The sequence below is a fragment of the Pseudochaenichthys georgianus genome, chromosome 23 (genome assembly GCF_902827115.2).
Source record: "Pseudochaenichthys georgianus chromosome 23, fPseGeo1.2, whole genome shotgun sequence".
Taxonomy (NCBI): Eukaryota; Metazoa; Chordata; class Actinopteri; order Perciformes; family Channichthyidae; genus Pseudochaenichthys; species Pseudochaenichthys georgianus.
In genome coordinates this window covers 22,587,363-22,606,416 of record NC_047525.1, presented here as the reverse complement: position 1 = coordinate 22,606,416, position 19,054 = coordinate 22,587,363, and the positions used below count along the sequence as shown (strand labels likewise).

The 19,054-nt window shown below is 39.3% G+C and overlaps 1 protein-coding gene across 2 annotated transcripts in view; it reads right to left on the bottom strand.

Moving 5' to 3' along the window:
- Window positions 1–19,054, bottom strand: part of ccdc146 (coiled-coil domain containing 146) — a 98,266-nt gene that overhangs the window by 33,886 nt on the left and 45,326 nt on the right. For both annotated transcript variants that reach the window (XM_034112361.2, XM_034112363.1), the window contains exons 5-16: window positions 16,460–16,517; window positions 12,067–12,149; window positions 11,824–11,917; window positions 11,494–11,567; window positions 10,006–10,233; window positions 8,179–8,268; window positions 7,670–7,766; window positions 6,525–6,617; window positions 5,811–5,978; window positions 4,463–4,551; window positions 1,756–1,920; window positions 1,498–1,573 (exon numbers count right to left, since the gene is read on the bottom strand). In XM_034112361.2, the coding sequence (XP_033968252.1) occupies window positions 1,498–1,573; window positions 1,756–1,920; window positions 4,463–4,551; window positions 5,811–5,978; window positions 6,525–6,617; window positions 7,670–7,766; window positions 8,179–8,268; window positions 10,006–10,233; window positions 11,494–11,567; window positions 11,824–11,917; window positions 12,067–12,149; window positions 16,460–16,517 (1,315 nt within the window). The remainder of the gene's footprint in view (window positions 1–1,497; window positions 1,574–1,755; window positions 1,921–4,462; window positions 4,552–5,810; window positions 5,979–6,524; window positions 6,618–7,669; window positions 7,767–8,178; window positions 8,269–10,005; window positions 10,234–11,493; window positions 11,568–11,823; window positions 11,918–12,066; window positions 12,150–16,459; window positions 16,518–19,054) is intronic.

Below are 19,054 nucleotides of genomic sequence, written 5' to 3'. Positions count from 1 at the left end.
TGCTCCCCGGGCGCTGTGCAATAGCTGCCCACTGCTCCTAGTGCGAGACTCCTGGTGCTAGGATGGGTTAAAAGCAGAGAACACATTTCACTGTGTGTGCTGTGTGCTCTGCATGTGTGACCATTAAAGAGGGGTTCATCCCTCCCAATTCTAATTCTAATTAAATGGAATGATTTTATTTGATAATGCTGAACTACAGAAGCATATTAGTTCCTTATGTACAGCCCCATCCATTAGAAATCCTTCTTTGCGTGTAACTACTTACTAAAGGACGATATTATCCATCATGCTCAATTACTCATGCTCATGCTTTTATCCCAAGCTTGAAGCAGTGCAGCCTAGAATTCAGTCTAATCATTGAAATAAGCTTTATTTGTATAGTTAAAATTAAAATGTGGTGTAAATACTTGTCTTTAGCATCCTTATTTAATGCTAAATTGATTCTTAAAAATACATATTTTTTGTTATCCTTATATATTTATTTTTTTACATACTTTGCAACTTATTTTTTTAGATTATTTATGTTCGCACCTCCAGATACCAAAGCTAATTCCTTGTATGTGTAAACTTACCTGGCAATACACTTGATTCTGTTTCAATGTATCTGTTATCTGAACCCTTTTTCATCCTAAACATTAGTTTATAACAATATAGGCTACGTTTTCACATTATAACTGAAAAAAATCCCATTAAAACAAGACAATTAATATTCTGATAGCACTTAAAGTTTTGTGTTTACCGTGACGAGTTCATATACAAATCCTTTTTAGTTTTCTCTGGTGCAGCCGAAATATGCTGCTATAAAATGACCTTAAATGTAGGGTAGGTAAGAATAGAGAAACCAGCTCGAGTGCGCTAGAATTTGAAAATACGCAACCGAAAAAATCTAAAACACTTCCTCACAGAGCCCCGCCTCCAACACACACGAACGCGCACATGACCAATGAGGGCACGAGATAAGTTTGTGCCCAGATGGAAGGCTGACAGGCAGGTAGGCCATCCAGTTACTTTAGCCGGCTCAGATGATTGGTCGTGCTTTTTACAGCGCCACGGCTTCCACAGATGAATTTTTTGTATGTATTTATTGTCAAAGCACTTCAGATATTCATTGCTATCGGGATGTTAAGAGCATTCCATGGAATAAAACAAAAAGTGTTTCTGAAGTGAATTACCTATCCCACCTTTAAAACAACAGAGAATAAACGTAGACAGCTCTTATGTTCACAAACCGTGATATACTGAACGGTGAGTGACTTTCTGTTTTCAGTTTTATGAAACACACAATGAAAAATACTCGGGAAACTGGATGTGGCTTTCCCGCATTAAAAAGGGCTCTTGAACTTTGTTTATGACAGCTATATAGTTGAGCTCACTGCGAAAAACTCAACCCTGTTCCCCTAAATCATTTTAAACGACAGTGTGTATATGTGTGTGTGTGTGTGTGTGTGTGTGTGTGTGTGTGTGTGTGTGTGTGTGTGTGTGTGTGTGTGTGTGAACCTTGGAGATGTCATTGTTCAGTTTGTCCCTTATTTTGGAGCTGTTGGAGAGCCTCATACGAGCCTTAGTGAGTGACCTGGGATGAACAAACAAAAAGATATATCATAAAAGTAATAACAATTATTGGGATTTCAGATATATCATATTATCAACCTTTTAGTCATTACAGACGGCGCATTTGTCACACAGCTATTACAGTATTTGATTATGGGATGTCGATCGGCCTTCTATTCTGCATTAGTCCCCCTCTTTCCTCACCGGTTCTTGATGATGACAATGGATCGTTGGATCTCCGTTTCATTTCCCAGCACTTTAATCTGCTCCGTCAGCTCCGTGATGGTCTGAGAGGCGATCTGCTTCAGCTTCACGTACTTATTCTTCTCCTCTGTAATCATGTTGCACAGCTTACAGTACTGTAGGACTCTAAAGGAGAAATCACAGATTACAAAAATGAGCCCGTTCTAGATCTACTGTACAACACCAGGCGACTATTTTGACTCATTGTATTTGTTCCTTTTGAACATTAACTCAGCCGGTGATAGCTGTAAAACACATTGACCAGAAGCAACATGTTTTCACCTTGTGAGTTTGTATGTCTTAATCTTAAAGGTCACCTATTATGCAAAATGCACTTTTTCACATTTTTTATACATAAACACGTGTCCCCTCTGCGTTAAGAGATTCTGAAAGTTTCATGAAAAAATATTTGCACACTTTTTGTCCTGATCTATTTATATAAAAAACCTGTCTGAGCTGATCAGATTTTGGCCACTTTATGATGTCATAACGATGTGTTGGCTTGTGTAACCATTAGCCAATCAGCAACCAAGGTAACCCCCCCCCCCCACCTTATCACCTGAATCCCCTCCTAGAGCACCATTGTGTTCTTTTTAATCAAATGTCTCTCAGAGGGGCGTGGGGAGGGGCTTCATCTAAAGTAACAGACAGAGAATCAGCACTTTGGAAACAGAGCTGAAACAGAGGGGATTATGGGTAATGCTGCAATGATCTGTTTGGTGTTTGGAGCCAAACACTTCAGAGACAGGCTCTGTATATATCTGAGACCTGTAATATATTGATGAAAAACATTATAATGGGGGACCTTTAATATCCAATGACTGTTTTTCAAAGGCTGACTCTAGGTGTACTGTAAATAAAGTTTGGCAGCATCAAAGTGTTACATATCTTGATAAAAGAAAGTAAACATGGTGAACACTTATTTGTTTGATCACAAATAATTAGTGGATTCAAAAGATGTGTTATGCAGTCTGATTTTTTCAATCAACCGCTCATGTAAGACATGTCAGCAGTGATTGCTAAATATGCTAACGTTTTGTCTATTACAATTCCAGAGGGAGGATAAACACCATCATCATCCTGCCCTGTTTTTGCTCCGCTGCTCGGGGCGGATCCACGTCAGACTGCTGGGGAGCTAATTGAATGTAGAGACAGTCTGCTGTTGTGCCGGGTGCTGCCAGATGCATTAGACTGTGTCTGAACACTGAAGTATGACCAATTAGGAAGTTAGGGCTCTTTACCCAGACAACACGTGCAGCTGTTTGAATTAATTGCGATTCCAGCTCAGATCAGAGGAGCCAAGCAAATAACCAGGGATACAATTACCACCCCTCTATAGTGTACAGGAAAATGCAGGGATTAAGCTTATTTTAAAGTGCAACTATCATGCTATTTTTAGGCAATAGCATGGGTCTCAGATATATAAAAATATAAAAAACATGTCTATGAAGTGTTTTGCTCAAAATACCAAACAGATCACCCGTTCTAGCCATGCCTCATATCCCTCTATTTCACTTCCTGTTTCAAAAGTGCTGATTTTGGGTATAAAGCTTTAAGAAAAAAAATTTAAAAAAGAAAAAAGGAGGGGTCTGAGCTCATGCGGGACCCGGCAGCTACCGTCTAAACTAAATGCTGCCGTGATGAAACGCCATATCATGGATCATCAAGGATTCTCTCTGAAACAGTCTGAAGCTCAAAGGATTTCTCTCTCGCCGGTTATACCACAAGGTGAGTTCCTTTTTACTTGCTTCTTCACACACATGCTCTCCAGTACAGGTTAGCTCTGAGTGTTAGCGATGCTAATGTAAACATGCACCGGCCATATTACGTCCAAAACCGCCGGGCATTGTTTCTGATAGCAACGTTTCTGATTGGGCCGTGGGTCCACATTTCAGATGTTACGTCATATCGGACGCAAATCTGGATCAGCTCCGTTGTAGCTCCGTTTTTAGAGATTTGGGTACGGAGGAAAAGAGAGAGGGTTTTATTTTCGCTGCGTGAGTTCCCCGACACACCGGGGACACATGTTTATGTATAAAAGACATCAAAAAGTGCATTTTGCATGATAGGTCCCCTTTAATACGGGGGTATTCAAACTTTTCTCGACGAGGGCCGTAATACAGACAAATATACGAAGGGCTGGGCCACTCACTAGAGGTATATTGCTTCAGAAGTTCAGTTATAAGTTAGCAAATTCAATCAAATGTAGGTAAATGATGCTTGTGAGTGTTGGTAGCTCATCCCTTAAAACAGAAGCCTCAATATGAAGGGTGTATTTCAAGCTTGTTATGTAAATACGTTTTTGGGCTTTTTGCTTATCAACTAAGATACTGTATGTTAGAAAATGTTTCCAACTTGAATTGACTGAATTTATTTGAAAAGTGTCTTATTAACACATGAATACTACTGTGTAATATATTTACATTTATATTTAAGAATATAAGACAAGCACAAGTTTCATTTGTGGGCCATATTCCATTATACTTTTTAAATTTGCTGACAGCCGATTCAAAATGGTGGGCGGGCCGCATTTGGCCCCGGGTCGTATTTTGGACACCCCTGTTTTAATACTACCTTTTAAAAGCTTCTCATTAACCAAAATCCTCTTCATCTCATCATACACGTTTATTGAAAAGCTGGCTGACAAGGAAAAAGAAGGTAAAACAACCTGCGCTGTAGCGTAGCATTCAGCTTCTTGTGGTCCATGATGATCTGGTCTTTTTCTCGCAGCTCCGCCCGGATGTGCTGGTTCAGCTGCTGCTGATAGAATGACAGCGCTAAAACTCCAGTATCAACACTTCTGTGTGGGTGTGTGGATATGTGTGTGTGCGCTCAGAAACAACACACTTCAAATCAGATTGGTGGTTGTGCATTTTTCAATGTTCTTATAGTGTGAGTAAATGAAGAGAGAGAGAGAGAGATGTTTCCTAAAAACATTTATTTTGGAGCCTGTCATTATCTGGTGAGACACCTAAATAAGCTTTAGTCACATGGGGCATTGTATATGAAATGCAGCAACTTATGATTGAAATAGACATACAAATAAGATGAAGCCAACTTTAAAGAGGCCCTATCATGCTTGTTGGGGGTTTTCTATAGGTTTGTGTGCATGTAAATGGTCTACAAAGCTTAAAATCCCAAAGTTCCCTCTATAGCAGGGTTGTCAAACTCAATTTCTTTGCGGGCCACACCAGCATTATGGTTGCACTCAAAGGGCCGGTTGTAACTTTAAGACTATATATAAAATACATATATAAATATTTAATATATATAAAATAAATGTATTATATGACATTATTGCCTCTGCATTGGACTATTATCGGATACTACGTCTGAAAGCAGAAGTCTAGGGCAAATCATTGCAAGTCTCTTCACTGAGAATGTTACAAAATGATTTAAAAAAAATCTAATTCTGAGAAAAAATTAATATTTTGAAGAAAATAAGTCAAATTCTGAGAAAAAAAATTGTTCTGAGGAAAAAGTCAAATTCGGAGAAAAAAGTCAACTTTCAGATGCATTGTGGGATATGTAGTTTATAGGCAACGTGCTTCTGTAAATCGGCATGTAACCGTATAATAAACATTATATTCTTTGCAATCTCTTGAGGGGCCGCATGAAATGAAGTCGCGGGCCGGATTTGGCCCCCGGGCCTTGAGTTTGACACCCCTGCTCTATAGTGTATTAGAAAAGCAGCAACTTTATGATTTCAGTAGACACGAAAAATGGGATGAAGCCAACATTAAAAGAAAATGCAGATTTAGTTCAACTATAATGTGAAGATCTCATTGTGATGACAGTAATATTTTCAGGGTAGTAAAGCCGTTTGCACTCTTTGAAATTATGTTTTTTTCAGTTTTAGTTTCTCTCCTTTCAAAGTAAAATATAAACCTGCATTCTGTTCCTCTTTGATGTGGTGTGTGTGTGTGTGTGTGTGTGTGTGTGTGTGTGTGTGTGTGTGTGTGTGTGTGTGTGTGTGTGTGTGTGTGTGTGTGTGTGTGTGCGCGCGTGCATTGCACCTCAGCCCGAAGCAGATCTCGGTGCTTCTGGCCCCTCTCCTCCACTTTGATCTGCATCAGACAGCTGAGGTTGTGGAGTTCTTCTCGGAGGCGGTTTGACTCCCGCAGCAGATCCTGAATCAGCCCAGACTGCTGCGTCTTCTGGCTCTCCTCCTCAGCTACTGATAGCTGGTTAGTGAACACATGTAGTGGCGTTTTCAGGTAAAAAAACATCACAAGTCGACGGCAATTAAGGGTCACCGAGACAGGATAGGACAGCGAAGCATACTACGAGGAACATGTATAGAGAATGAAACTTTTTTTAAGTAAATTCAGACCATTCCCCAAAGGTATTATTAAACTATGTGACAAAGGATGAAATAAAAATGCTATGTTTCACCACTTTGCTTTCTGAATTTGAAAATAAGGACAACAAAAATATATAGATATAAAAAAAATTAAATATTAAAAGGGTGTTTACTTCAAATGGTTGTCAATTAAGTACTACAACGTATATTAAGAACATTATATACATATATAATATAATTATAAAAATATTATAATATATATTTTTAGAACACATTTATATAAACAATAAAAAAACGATATTGAAATAAAATATAATATAAATAAAGTGATATAATAGCCAAAAATATATAGATTAGTAATAGGGCTGCTTCAGTTAGTTGCATTGCAAGCTTGTTATGATAAAGCGTCCACACATGTTGCTCCCACCTGTAGCCCAAAGCCGACTTTGAGAGCATCGACCTCTCCCTGAAGCGCCATCCGCTGCTGAACCCTGGCCTCTTGGTTAGGAACAGCATCTAACTACAAGTCAAAATGTAAAGTCGGAATAAAAAGTCTGGTAAAATGTTCATAATGGAAAAAATCTGCTGTGTGTGTGTCAGCGCTGAATCTTAGTAAAGAACTGTAGAAATGTATCATCATTTAGTTCCCTGGTTGTACTTCATTAGTTTACATACCGAGGAATAAAAGACCATAACGATCCCGTCAGTGCATATTGAATCAAACATTAAACATTGATTACAAAATAATTAATACTATTTATCAGTTTCTCCTAGGCCTCTCTGAGAGCCGTTGGATCCAGTGACACTGGAACTATTTTTCTCAGAAACTAATGAAAAATTAAAGTCTCCGGGCTCGTCTCTGCTGGGTTTTCAGGCCTCCTGTTGAGCGGTATGGGCTGCACTGCTCCATATTTAAAACATGTTAGTCCATGCAGGAGTAAGAAGGCTAAATCAGAGTTCGTCCTATTTGAAACAAGAGTGACACATCCTCGTCTAAACGGCCTTTAATGATGAGTCATTGTTCACGTGAGAGTCGAATTATTGGAATTGAATTAATCTTATAGCTTTGTTTTTAATATTTCCTCAATGCATGAATTCCCCGATGTGCCATTGTGATTTCCTTTCATACTGTTGTGCGTCGGTGACTCGTGCTGACGCATTTCCCATGACTCTTTAAAAACTGTGCACATCAGTGAAATGACAGGAAGCTCAAGTATAAAAATGAGTTTCTGTTGTAACACAGATTACGATTTAATGTGCCGATAACTGTCAATGTGACATTTATTATCAGAATTTTCCGAAGTGTGTAAATTAGCCTTTTTCTTCGAGCCAGTTTTCCAGACCGAAAGCCAAAAAGAGGAGAGAAAAAACATAATATTGTAAAACATAAAAGGTGTTTCAACATTGTGAGGTTTACTTGTACAGTAAATTCCAAATATGTATAAGCTCCAATAAGGTTGTGAATGTGAAAAAAAACTTCTTTGAAAAATAACTTTTAGCTTCTAAAATGTGCCACAAACAAAACAAAATACTTCAAAACTCATTTCAAAAGGAACACAATCTGCTGGTCACCTGAGATTTTACATCATTGTAGATGGATTGCGTGTGCTCTAGCTGCTCATTGGCCAGAGTCAAAGCCTGCTCCATCCTCTTGAGGGCTTGTGTCTGCCTGCAGAGAAACAAAATCACCTTTTTAAATATGTATCCGTGTGAATTAAGGCTTTGACTCCGACACAAAACTCAGAATTAGCCTCATTTTATTTGCATTCTTGTCAAATATTCTGGAGTTCGTGCTAGAATGCAGTGGGAACAAACGTATCAACTTATCAAATATGTAAAATGTCTTCAAACGTAAACACTGACACTTCACAGAGTAGTACAGCAACACTCTCACATAGCCAACACTTCACTTTCAGGCCTGAGAGTGCCTTTATTGGCGATACAGTGTTTAATCGGGGAGATAGAGAGGAATAGATAGCCTGAAACCTTCCCCGTGTTCTTGGCAGCGGACACTGCATGTGGGCCGCCAGCTCTAATCACCAATGGCCCAATGGAGCTCATTTTTCCACATCAATCCGTACCTATTTTTCTCCTTGAGCTGCACAGATTGGCTCTCATGCAGGTGCTTCCTGTCGCACATGATGTTCTGCAGCTTCATTTCCAGGATGCCTCTGATGGGGAGAATAATAATAAGCATGAGAAACACACAGCAGAGACCTCTCCTGTCACTCAAATCTTTGTTGCTGAGGGCGATTTATACTGAGTGAAATTAGACATAAATATTTATGGGGGATGTCTTAAAGGGGACCTATCATGCAACATGCACTTTTTGATGTCTTGTATACATACATATGTGTCTCCGGTGTGTCGGGGAACTCACAAAGTGTCCAATAAAACCCTCTCTCTTTTCCTTCGTACCCAAATCTCTAAAAACGGGGGTACAACGGCGCTGATCCAGATTTGCGTCCGATATGACGTCATATCGATAATGTGGGCGGGCTTTACACCCACAGCACTATCAGAAAGTTGCTATCAGAAACAATGCCTGACGTGTTTTGGACGTAATATGGTCTTTGTTTACATTAGCAAGCATCGCTAACACTCAGAGCTAACCAGTACTGGAGAGAGTATTTTCAAGAAGCAGGATATAAAAAGGAACCCACTTTTGTAGTAAACCCACGAGAGAGAAAGCATTTGAGCTCCACACTGTTTCAGAAATAATCCTTGATGTGGTTTTGAACATGATATAGCGTTTAATCACCGCAGCATTTAGACAGTATGTGCCGGGTCCCGCATGAGCAGGCATAAGCTCCGCCCCCTCTTTTTAAAATGTTTGTTTTAAAGCTTTATGTCCCGAATCAGCACTTTAGGAACAGGTTTGAAATAGAGGAATATGAGGCATGGCTAGAATGGGTTTGGTATTTTAAGCAAAATACTTCATAGACATATTTTTAATATATCTCTGAGACCTATGCTATTGCCAAAAATAGCATGATAGTGACCTTTAAGATAAAAGTTGGAAACATTTTTTAAATACTATATAGAAGTTCCACAATGTTTTATTTGTATAATCACCTTTAGTAGGTGACACTGGATCATTCTTGAAGAGGGAAAAGAAGATTTATGCCATCCCAGAATTCCTTGCAGCAGAAACATTTAGGCGCGCATCGTTTGTTCACGAAATCAACAAATCGCTTTGTTTCACTTTTAGCTAATATTCCAACCTTGGTAATGAAGAAATACATTTTGTGTATGAAACCTCACGGTGAGAAAACACGGGGAAGTATCAAGGATTCTCTTATAGTAGTCCAACATTGACATTTCTTCACAGCAAATCCATTTTCAATAAGGTCTGCAGTCGCATCATAGCCTCGTGTCATTTCAGGTACTGCGGATAGTAAATATTGGATGGAATTTTTGTTATTTAGGACCTGGTCTTTCAACTAATCAAAGTGCTTATACACAACATACACATTCATATACTGATGCCAAACTGCTCACCGGGATTTCATTCTAATTCCCATTCAAAGGCGTTGTTGATATTATGAAACTAAAATAAACTGTATCGCAAAGAAGTCTATTTTCCTGTATCCTGAGAAATTATCATCATCAAAGGGAAAGCCATAGCTAATTGGGGCAATTCAGTGTCTTTCCCATGGACACTTGTCACGTGACATCAAACTGTCGATCTTCCATTAGTGAACAACTTATTCTACCTCTTGAGCCAAAACCACTCTTTTCAGTTGTCTTCGGTTGTCATATGTCCATGAGTACTTCTTCATATCTTCTCATGACAGTGTGATGTCTTTAATTGAGGTCAATGAAAAGTGGTCAGGATCAGACGTTCTACTATTTGACCTCAGCTTGAAGCTCTTGCCATAGTGTCTTTTTTCGACTGTAGTGCGTACCTGTTCCCCGTGCACTCCGCCTCCTCCTCCCTGCTGACCTCCTGCTCCTTCAGCAGCTGTCTGCTCTCCCTCTGACCGCCCTCCACTTTGGCCGTGACGCCCTCCAGCTCCTCGTTCATCTCCTTCTTCTTCCACCTCAGCACAAGGTTACGCTCTTCCACCTCCTTCACATGCTGCTCCATTTCCGAAATCTCAACATTTAAGGTTTCCATCTTCTTCATTGCAGATCTAACATGTTTAAAGGAGGTGATAGAACATTTGAAACAAAGTACAAGTGTAAGTATGAGACCAAGACAAAAGTTATTTTTGCACTGCCAGACTGCATATCTAATGAAACACCAGCTCGTGTGCATACATCTTTTACACACACCCTCCAGTACCCCTAAGCTTTGTGAATTTCAAATTACAAATCTCAGCTCGCATGGCTCTTCAAGCAGACAGTTCTACTGCATCACTTGCAAGGCAAATATTAATGTGAAATAAACATAAAAGAGACTGCTTTGCCAGTGGATCCATTCTCTGGTGATGAAGGGGCTTTTGACTGCAGCTGCACTTGAAAACTAAAATTAATGAAGTCTGGAGCATATGGTTTTTCTTCATTTTATCAAATGACTTATTATTGAGAATAATTTCACTGTCGGTGCACATTTTTTCAGTTTGTCATTTGGAGTTAAGTGTGGCTAGAAATATATATTACAAAACGAATACTTCTTGCAGGATAGTTAATGAAGAAATGTATATATATATATTTTTTTTTAAATGATTTGTTTTCTTGTTCCATATCTACAGTGGCCAATAGGTGCAAACCCGCTATAACGGCCCAAAACATTTCCATTGGGGGAATATAATCCTCAAATGTCAACAAGTGCTCTGGTCCCAGGTGTGTGCATCACTTTTTAGTGTCCCCGTTTCCGTTGTGTTTTGAGCATTTTGAAGCTTTCTTTATTTGCAGTGATTATTATTATTATTACATGTAATTGTTAGACGCTTTTATCCAAAGCGACTTACATACATTCAGTACCGTGGACAATCGCCACAGGAGCAATTTGAAATGAAGTGTCTTGTCCAGGGACATAACGACATGCTGACTGCAGTGGGACTCGAACTTGCTACAGTACCCTCTGGTTCGAAGTCCAGCACACTACCCACTTAGCCACAGCCTCCCTGATTAGTTTATACACCACTTGTAGAAATTATGTACATGTGTGGTCAAGTTGGTGAAGATTCTATTAGGAAAACTACAGTATGATAACTCGGGGTCGCGCTGTTCAATCCAGCTCCTTAGTGTATAGGAGATGAAGGGAAGGAGATTATAGAAGGATTTAAACCAACTGACAGGAAGCGACTTCATTTTCAAAAGATGTTTCTGCTGTCTCTTCTTCTCAGTGTATTCTCACTGAAGCACCCTTACTGGCTCATTTGTATTCCTTATGTTTGAAACATCATCCGTCCCTCTCTTCCCCATGGAGGATATTAAGAAGTACTTACTCCTTTTTTGATTGTTTCCGTTCAATCTCCTTTAAAACCTGCTCAGGGATGCTGATGAGCCGCGCTCTCTCAGCCTTGTCAGACACACACAGAGAAAGAAATGTTGTTATGTTATTGATGGTGTGCTGTAAGCTAACACACACACACACACACACACACACACACACACACACACACACACACACACACACACACACACACACACACACACACACACACACACACACACACACAACACACACACACACACACACACACACACACACACACACACACACACACACACACACACACACACACACACACACACACACACACACACACACACACCTCTTTGAGCTCTATGATCTCGGTCTTGTCTTCCAGCTCTTTCTGTTCTCTTAATATCTGCGTTTCGTGGATTTCCACATCTTCAGTCAGACTCCTTTGCATTAAGTGAGGGCACACACACACAAAAAGAATGCTTGTTATCTGAAGAATTGTGATTAGCAGCACTGTCTCTGTCTCATTAAAAAAAGGACATTAAGTGAGTAGAACTGAGAAGATATAAAGAAGACAACATGGTTTAAATACCTGACTTCCAGTCGTCTCTCGGAAACCTCCTTCCTCAGATCCTCGTGTTTTTCCTGCAGGACCTTTGTTCTGCTCTCCAGCTCCTGGAGGACCAGCCAGAAGTATGAATATTAATGTAACATCACATATGAAGAATATCTGGCTTATGATGACAATTTAATTGAGCTCAGGCTACAGGCTTGTTCTCATTTCTTAGCGTCTGATCATAACTCTCAGAGTCGGTTCCAACAGCCTTTGCGTCACACGTGGATTTTGTTTTGTATAATATCTAGATGAAAAATATATTTCTTCAGCTGTTTCCATGGGTAAGTAAATGTGCAGTGCTATATATTGTATTTAAGTTTGCTACCTTAGAAGGGGCCCTATTATTCTTTGGAGTTGTCCCTTCCTTGTAGTGTATTATAAAGGTTGTTGTGCTGCATGTTAATGGTCTGCAAAGGCTAACATTCCTGTGTTATCTCCAGAGGGAGTTTCGTGCCTGAAACGGCTCCATTGGACTCCATTGTTTATTTCCGTGACATAATGTAATCAATATGTAACTTCTAATGAGCTCCAACACATTGTATGTGATAGACTAAGGGGCGGGACATCTGTAAGCGGTTGACCAATCACAACAGAGCCGGCTAGCTAACCAATCAGAGCGGACTGGGCTCTGGTTTTAGACAGAGGGTGAAAAGAGGTGCTGCAGCACAGGCAGTATGAGAAAACTAAAGAGCTTTTTGAACATTAAAGCATGGAGACATGTCAGAGTAGAGACACTACATACTGATATGAACCTGAACATGAGCAGAATTGGGCCCCTTTAACGGTAATCATTTTCTGCACAAGAACTATTTGACCCTTAACATTGTTTAGAAATGTTTACAAGTGAAGTATGGACATAAACAACTGCAGTTAAACCAGCTGTTACCAATTCAACTTGATAAATAAGATGCACTTTGACGCTAGTTTGTGGTTTTTTCTCCAACATCCATCATCTATTCTTTCAAACAGCAAACAATTGCATGTAAGGGCCCTGTAATAAAACACATAGCTAATGAATCTAGTTTGACAAGTGTGTGTTTGTGTGTTACAGAGAGAGAAGACTGCATTGTTTCATTCGAGTAAATATCACGCTTGTGTTGTAGGTCCAATAATGGCATGTTGTTTCAATAACACTGGGAGTCATAACAAGGCCCCTTACACATACACTCTGTGACATTTACAGATTTAAATGACTAAACTGTCCGAGTAAAGGCAGCAGCCCCCATTATTCTGTAGAGCAGCAGTTCCCAACCTGTGGGCGAACGCATTGAAAATGGGCCGCCAAATAATTTGCAAAACATTATGATTTGTGTGGAAACATTCATTATTACGTTTTTTTTTTTATTTGAACCTCTTTTTCTTTTTTTCTTAATCCTCTTTAGCAACGGTCATTACAGTCCTTGACAGCGGTCTGTACTGGATTAACAACGTGTCACATGTTCTGAATCGACCAATCAGAACTTTATTTAGCCTCCGTATTGTTTACGGTTGAATGTGGGCCGCGAAACACATGTATATTCTTTTGTGGGCCCTGAGTTGAAAAAGGTTAGGAACTGCTGCTGTAGAGTATTGCTTGTATGAATATTATGGTGCTCTGCATGTGAAGTGCAATGCAATGTCCACTTTACATTGCCACTGGATAATTCATGTTGAACATAAAAAAGCTGCAACTGCATAGGCGGAGTTTGACATTTGCGCTTGGGGGGGGGGCAAACCTTTTTTACTAACGTCAGCACACAGTCCCAACTATTACATGGGGTGCTACGGATACAGGAGCAATAAAGCCAGCGCTCACCGCACTGAGTATGACTTTTCCACATACGAACACAACTCGTCCCGTCGTGCACGCCTCATGCCCGCCGTACACACACACTCATATGGAAGGGGCGGTCTCTCCCCCAACAACAGTGCATTACATAACTGTAAAATCATAAATGTGCACATCTTATACTTATTTGATAACTACTATATCCCTTGGTTACTTGAACACGCTACAATATTATTAACCAGTGTCCTACCTTATGAAAATATTGATAAACGAAATATTTGTATTGGAACAGTTGTCGACGTAGTAATGCTGTAATGCCCCGCCCCCCCGCAAAATATGCCTATGTGCAACTGGCTCCTCAGAGAGAAGCAAACAGGCATGTGACACTGGGTCTGCAATTGTGTTCGTGATATATATTTACTTGCAATGCAACTCTTGGTAAGGTTGTTGTGGCCATTCCAGGTTCTAGGAATGCACTATATTTTATTCTCTTTTGTTTTGTCATGTTTTTCTTCACTAGGCTACATTTATCGTGCTACCCTGTGTTGCAATATGACAATAAATGATAATTTTATCCTTGATTCAGCTTAATTTATTTACATTTATTCCTGTTTGCTTGGTCTGTTAAAGGTCACCACTTAGCCACCTTGACTTAAGTGCATCCAGAGGCCTGCAAGCTGAATTTGAGCACATTTGGAAGGTTTTATTATGCGCTCTTTAATTTACCAGTGGTAAAAAAGAATCCCTAAAGTATTACAAATTCAAAAAAAGGCTGTGAAATTTATTCTGCAAGCTTTACAAAGCTCACGATCAAATAATTTTGCCATTAGCAACAGCATTTTAAAGCAGCTTAATGATTGAACCTTGAGATTATAACCTAAAATGATTTGCTGAGTTTTAGTGCTGGTGATTCAACAGCTTCTGTATATGTTCACGTCCATCCGAGTGTTAGAAATGCTCAAACAGCAATGCATTGTTCACTTCTGATCAACTAAATAATACACATAATTCAGTATTTATACGCCCTGCAGCCTACAACAGAGCATGGAGTGTCGAAATCACACACAAACAAGATATTTGGATTCTAGTTTGACACTGGAATGAAAGAATATTCTTACTTTTGTACTGTGAATGTGTTGCTTTTGATATAACATGCAGAGAATTGTGTATATTACAGCTGCAGCATTATTACTTGACATTCATTTATTTATTGATTGATCAGCAACTGTCCTACTTTTAAGTCATATATAATATAATATAACAATAGTTGGTACTCAGATATTTTACTAATGTAATAGGAGAAGACTACATTGTAAAAATACTCTGTTACAAGTAAAAGTCCTGCATTCAAAATCTTACTTGAGTAAAAGTACAACACTGGATTATGATTAATGGGCTTTACTCCAATAATACAATATACTATCACAGCTGGTAAAGTTGGAGCTGATTTTAATAACTTGTTATCCTGCTTCTGGATGCCTTAACCCATAATTATATATGATTTATATCTTGTATTAGCTAATGTTGGAGAAATACGGTTGTCTCCCCTTTATGGGTTGTTTTAATGCACTGACACTATGTGTGACTCTGCACTGTGTACGACCTTGCAGCTGCCTCTTCTAATGATAGGAGGAGGCCGGGCATTTCAGGTAGATGATATGTATAAGACACATACTTGTTGTCTCCTAAATATCTCACTTCTATGAGGCGTGAAGGACGTGCCTCTTTCCAGAAGACGTCGCAGATGTCTCGACACCTTTCCGACACCCGCGGATGATATTACCGCCATCATCGATTTACGACTTTGTTGTTATCTCCGTGTTTTGGGCTATAAGCCTGATGTTCTTTGCTGCTCCGTTGAGCAACATACCCCATGTGTGTGAGTTAAACCATATCCTTTGTGTGTGATTTAACTCTGCTCCTTATTGCAAGAATACATTAGTACCTGATTATTGATTCTCAACCCGGTGTCGAGTGATACTTCCCTAACAGCTAATAATCTGAAACTATAAAGTACGGTGGCCGACAAACTAGCATGTTGCAGCGTTTTGTATAAGTGTTATGTGTTTGCAGCGCTTTGGTTAATGTTGCGCTTTTAGTAAACCCTGCGCATGTTTCGTGAAGTTGGTGAAGATGTAGCGCGTTTGCACCTGTTTGCCACCGTAATAAAGTAACTAGTAACTTAATTTCTAAAAAGAAATGGTGGCAATGTCAAAAGTACAATATTGGCTACTCAAGTAAAGTATACCTCAAAAATATACTCAAGTAAATGTACTTTCCACCTCTGAATATATCAGTTGCTTTTTGGATGAGTACTAGCCATTAGTACTTCAATTGGTCTTCTTAAACAAAAACAAAAATCACATCTCCAAGCGGAACAAGGATTAAAGCTTTTATAACTTGAATGCCATCATCTTGTCGGAATGGGAGATTAATCTATGGAATATTTTAGCTCCAAAAGGTACCACTAGTAATATTGAAGGATTAAGCCTGGATGGAGGCTTAAAGTCAAACTCATATTTATCCTCCCTGTAAGACCAGTGTTGCAGCAGTAATCCACGTCTCTGAGAACACACCTGGATGGTGCAATGATGAACTTACTGCAGGTTCGGGCTGAAACTCATTCTCTTTCTGCAGATACCGCTTCTCTTCCCAGAGACTGCAACGGGGTGAGGGGAGGTGAAGAGCAGAGGAAGATGAGTTATTAAGTTGAAGGAAAAAAGTTTCAGTTCCTGATTAAACAGAAAGAGGAATGCATGAGAGAAACGACCACATTTATATATTTAAAAACACACTAGTGTGGAGTTTCATGCTAAATTCTTCTTAATTGAAGACGAAATGACAAAACAAAAGATTCATAGCAGTCAGAAGGTTCGAAAGTGTTCTATGAAACCTCTTTCTACAAGTAAATTAGACAAGCTATATGCTATTCGATTGAAACACATATTTTAGTAGCGCGTCTGCACATCTCGGCCAACGTACGTAATGAACAATACAATTGTTTACAATTTTTCTCATGCATAAATATAAATAAGGCAGATGCTATTTACACCCAACCTAGTCTCACGGCATTTCGTGTTATAGTCACAAAATAAATGTAATCTATTGATTCGTGTTCACCAACACGATTTTCCCATTTTTTTTTTTCGTGTCACACAGAACGATTTTAAAAGCAATGTATTTCTATTGGTAGTGTGTTTCGTGCCTGCACCACGTCTTTTTGTCCGGTCGGCTCTTGGAAGACCGGAAGCTGTGTGGTTCATAAAAACATGTTCTTACTCAATATCAAGCCACAATTATTGTTTTTAAATTGTATAATGTCACCCTTGTTTTGCCGTCCGCGAGGAAAATAAATGGGGCTCAGAGCCTCAGAATACTGAAATCTGTATTTTTAAAATCTTTTTTTCCTTCTAAATTTGTTATTATTTGGGGCAGGCACGAAACATGCTACCAATAGAAATACATTGCTTCTAAAATCGTTCTGTGTCAGAATACTGAAATTACTGAAACTATGTTTTTCCTTCTAATTTGTTATTATTTACATATCTTTTAAAATCGTTCTGTGTGACACGAAAAAAAATTGGAAATCATGTTGATGTGGTGAACATAAATCAATAGATTCATTTTGTGACTATAACACGAAATGTTGTGAGACTGGGTTGTTACACCCGGGTGTCTGTAGCTAAAAATGCTATTCTAATAGCATTGTTAGCTACAGACACCCGGGTGTAAATAGCATTGTTAGCTACGGACACCCGGGTGTAAATAGCATTGTTAGCTACAGACACCCGGGTGTAAATAGCATTGTTAGCTCCAGACACCCGGGTGCAAATAGCATCTGCCTATAAATAATCATAAATGACAAGGAATACATCTGCATGGTCAAAATATTTACATTTATCCCTGCGGCAGCCAGCCCTATACATCCATGCAGCCGGCAGACACTTTTTTTAGGCAGTTATATGGAAATTTGTATGGAAATATTCATTGTGAAAAACCTTACAATAGCACATCGTGTACAGCTATACACGTATCACGAAGTGTGCAATATTAATCTTCCTGACAAGTTGATTTATTGGATATTAACTCATGTACACAGAAAACTGCATGAATGCTAAAATACGTGACTGGAAAAGTGCTGGATTCCTGAGTATCTGTTTGGCTTAAGATAAAGGACGCCAAGATTTTTAAAAGGCATATTTGCATGGCGAGCATCTGCTGGTCATATGCGAATCGCTGGCCATTTGGACAGAAGAGAAGAAAGTGAAAAAGAAGAGAAGGAAAGGGGGAAAGATGTTGAGAGGGCAAGAGAGTTCACCACCAAACGCTATAACGAATAATATGCACACTCACTCGTCTAATCCTGTCTATTATTGCCTCCTCCGAGGACGCTGTGTAAATGGTTTAATTTAATATTTCAATTACCGCTGGGCCTTCAACTCTCTGCTTCAGTGTGTGTGCTCTGCACTAAAAATCCCGTTATCATACAGATCATATCTTTGCCATACTGTGAGGGGTTTGTTGGGCTTTGAGGGCTTTAATATTGCAGAAGTAATCCAGGCGACACACAGATAAGAAAAAGAGATCTGCTTAGATGTAAATTATGCTGTTGCGTAAATAAGGAGCATTTAGAATATTAGGGTTCAACTGTTTTTAGTGCTCACACTTGCTTCTTCAACTTCCATGCAAAATGCTTCCATTGCTACACATAACCTGATAGTTAAAGAGGATATATCCATTTTCTATTTGATACCTCTACTGTGACATGTTTACATGTTTTAATGTTCAAGAAGCTCTTTATTTTTCTCATACTGCCTGTGCTGCAGCACCTCTTTTCACCCTTTGTCTGAAACCAGAGCCCAAACTGCTTTGATTGGTCAGCAGGCCGGCTCTGTTGTGATTGGTCAACTGCTTAGAGATGTCCCGCCCCTTCACGTACAATGTGTTGGAGCGCTAGCCAATAGAAGTGTGAGTGTTACATAGTGATGAACTAGGTTACAGAAGTAAACATTTAAAAAAAGCTTTAAATGTTTATACCAACTGCTCTTTAACATTTAATACATTTAGAAACTTGATGATACTCTCACAGGCCTGTTGAAATTGACTTGAGAATCCAAGAAGTCAAAATTTCTCTATTAGTTTTTAACGAGGGCTTCGAGTGTCGGAAGCCCAACTGTTTGGGAACCACTCGTGCAT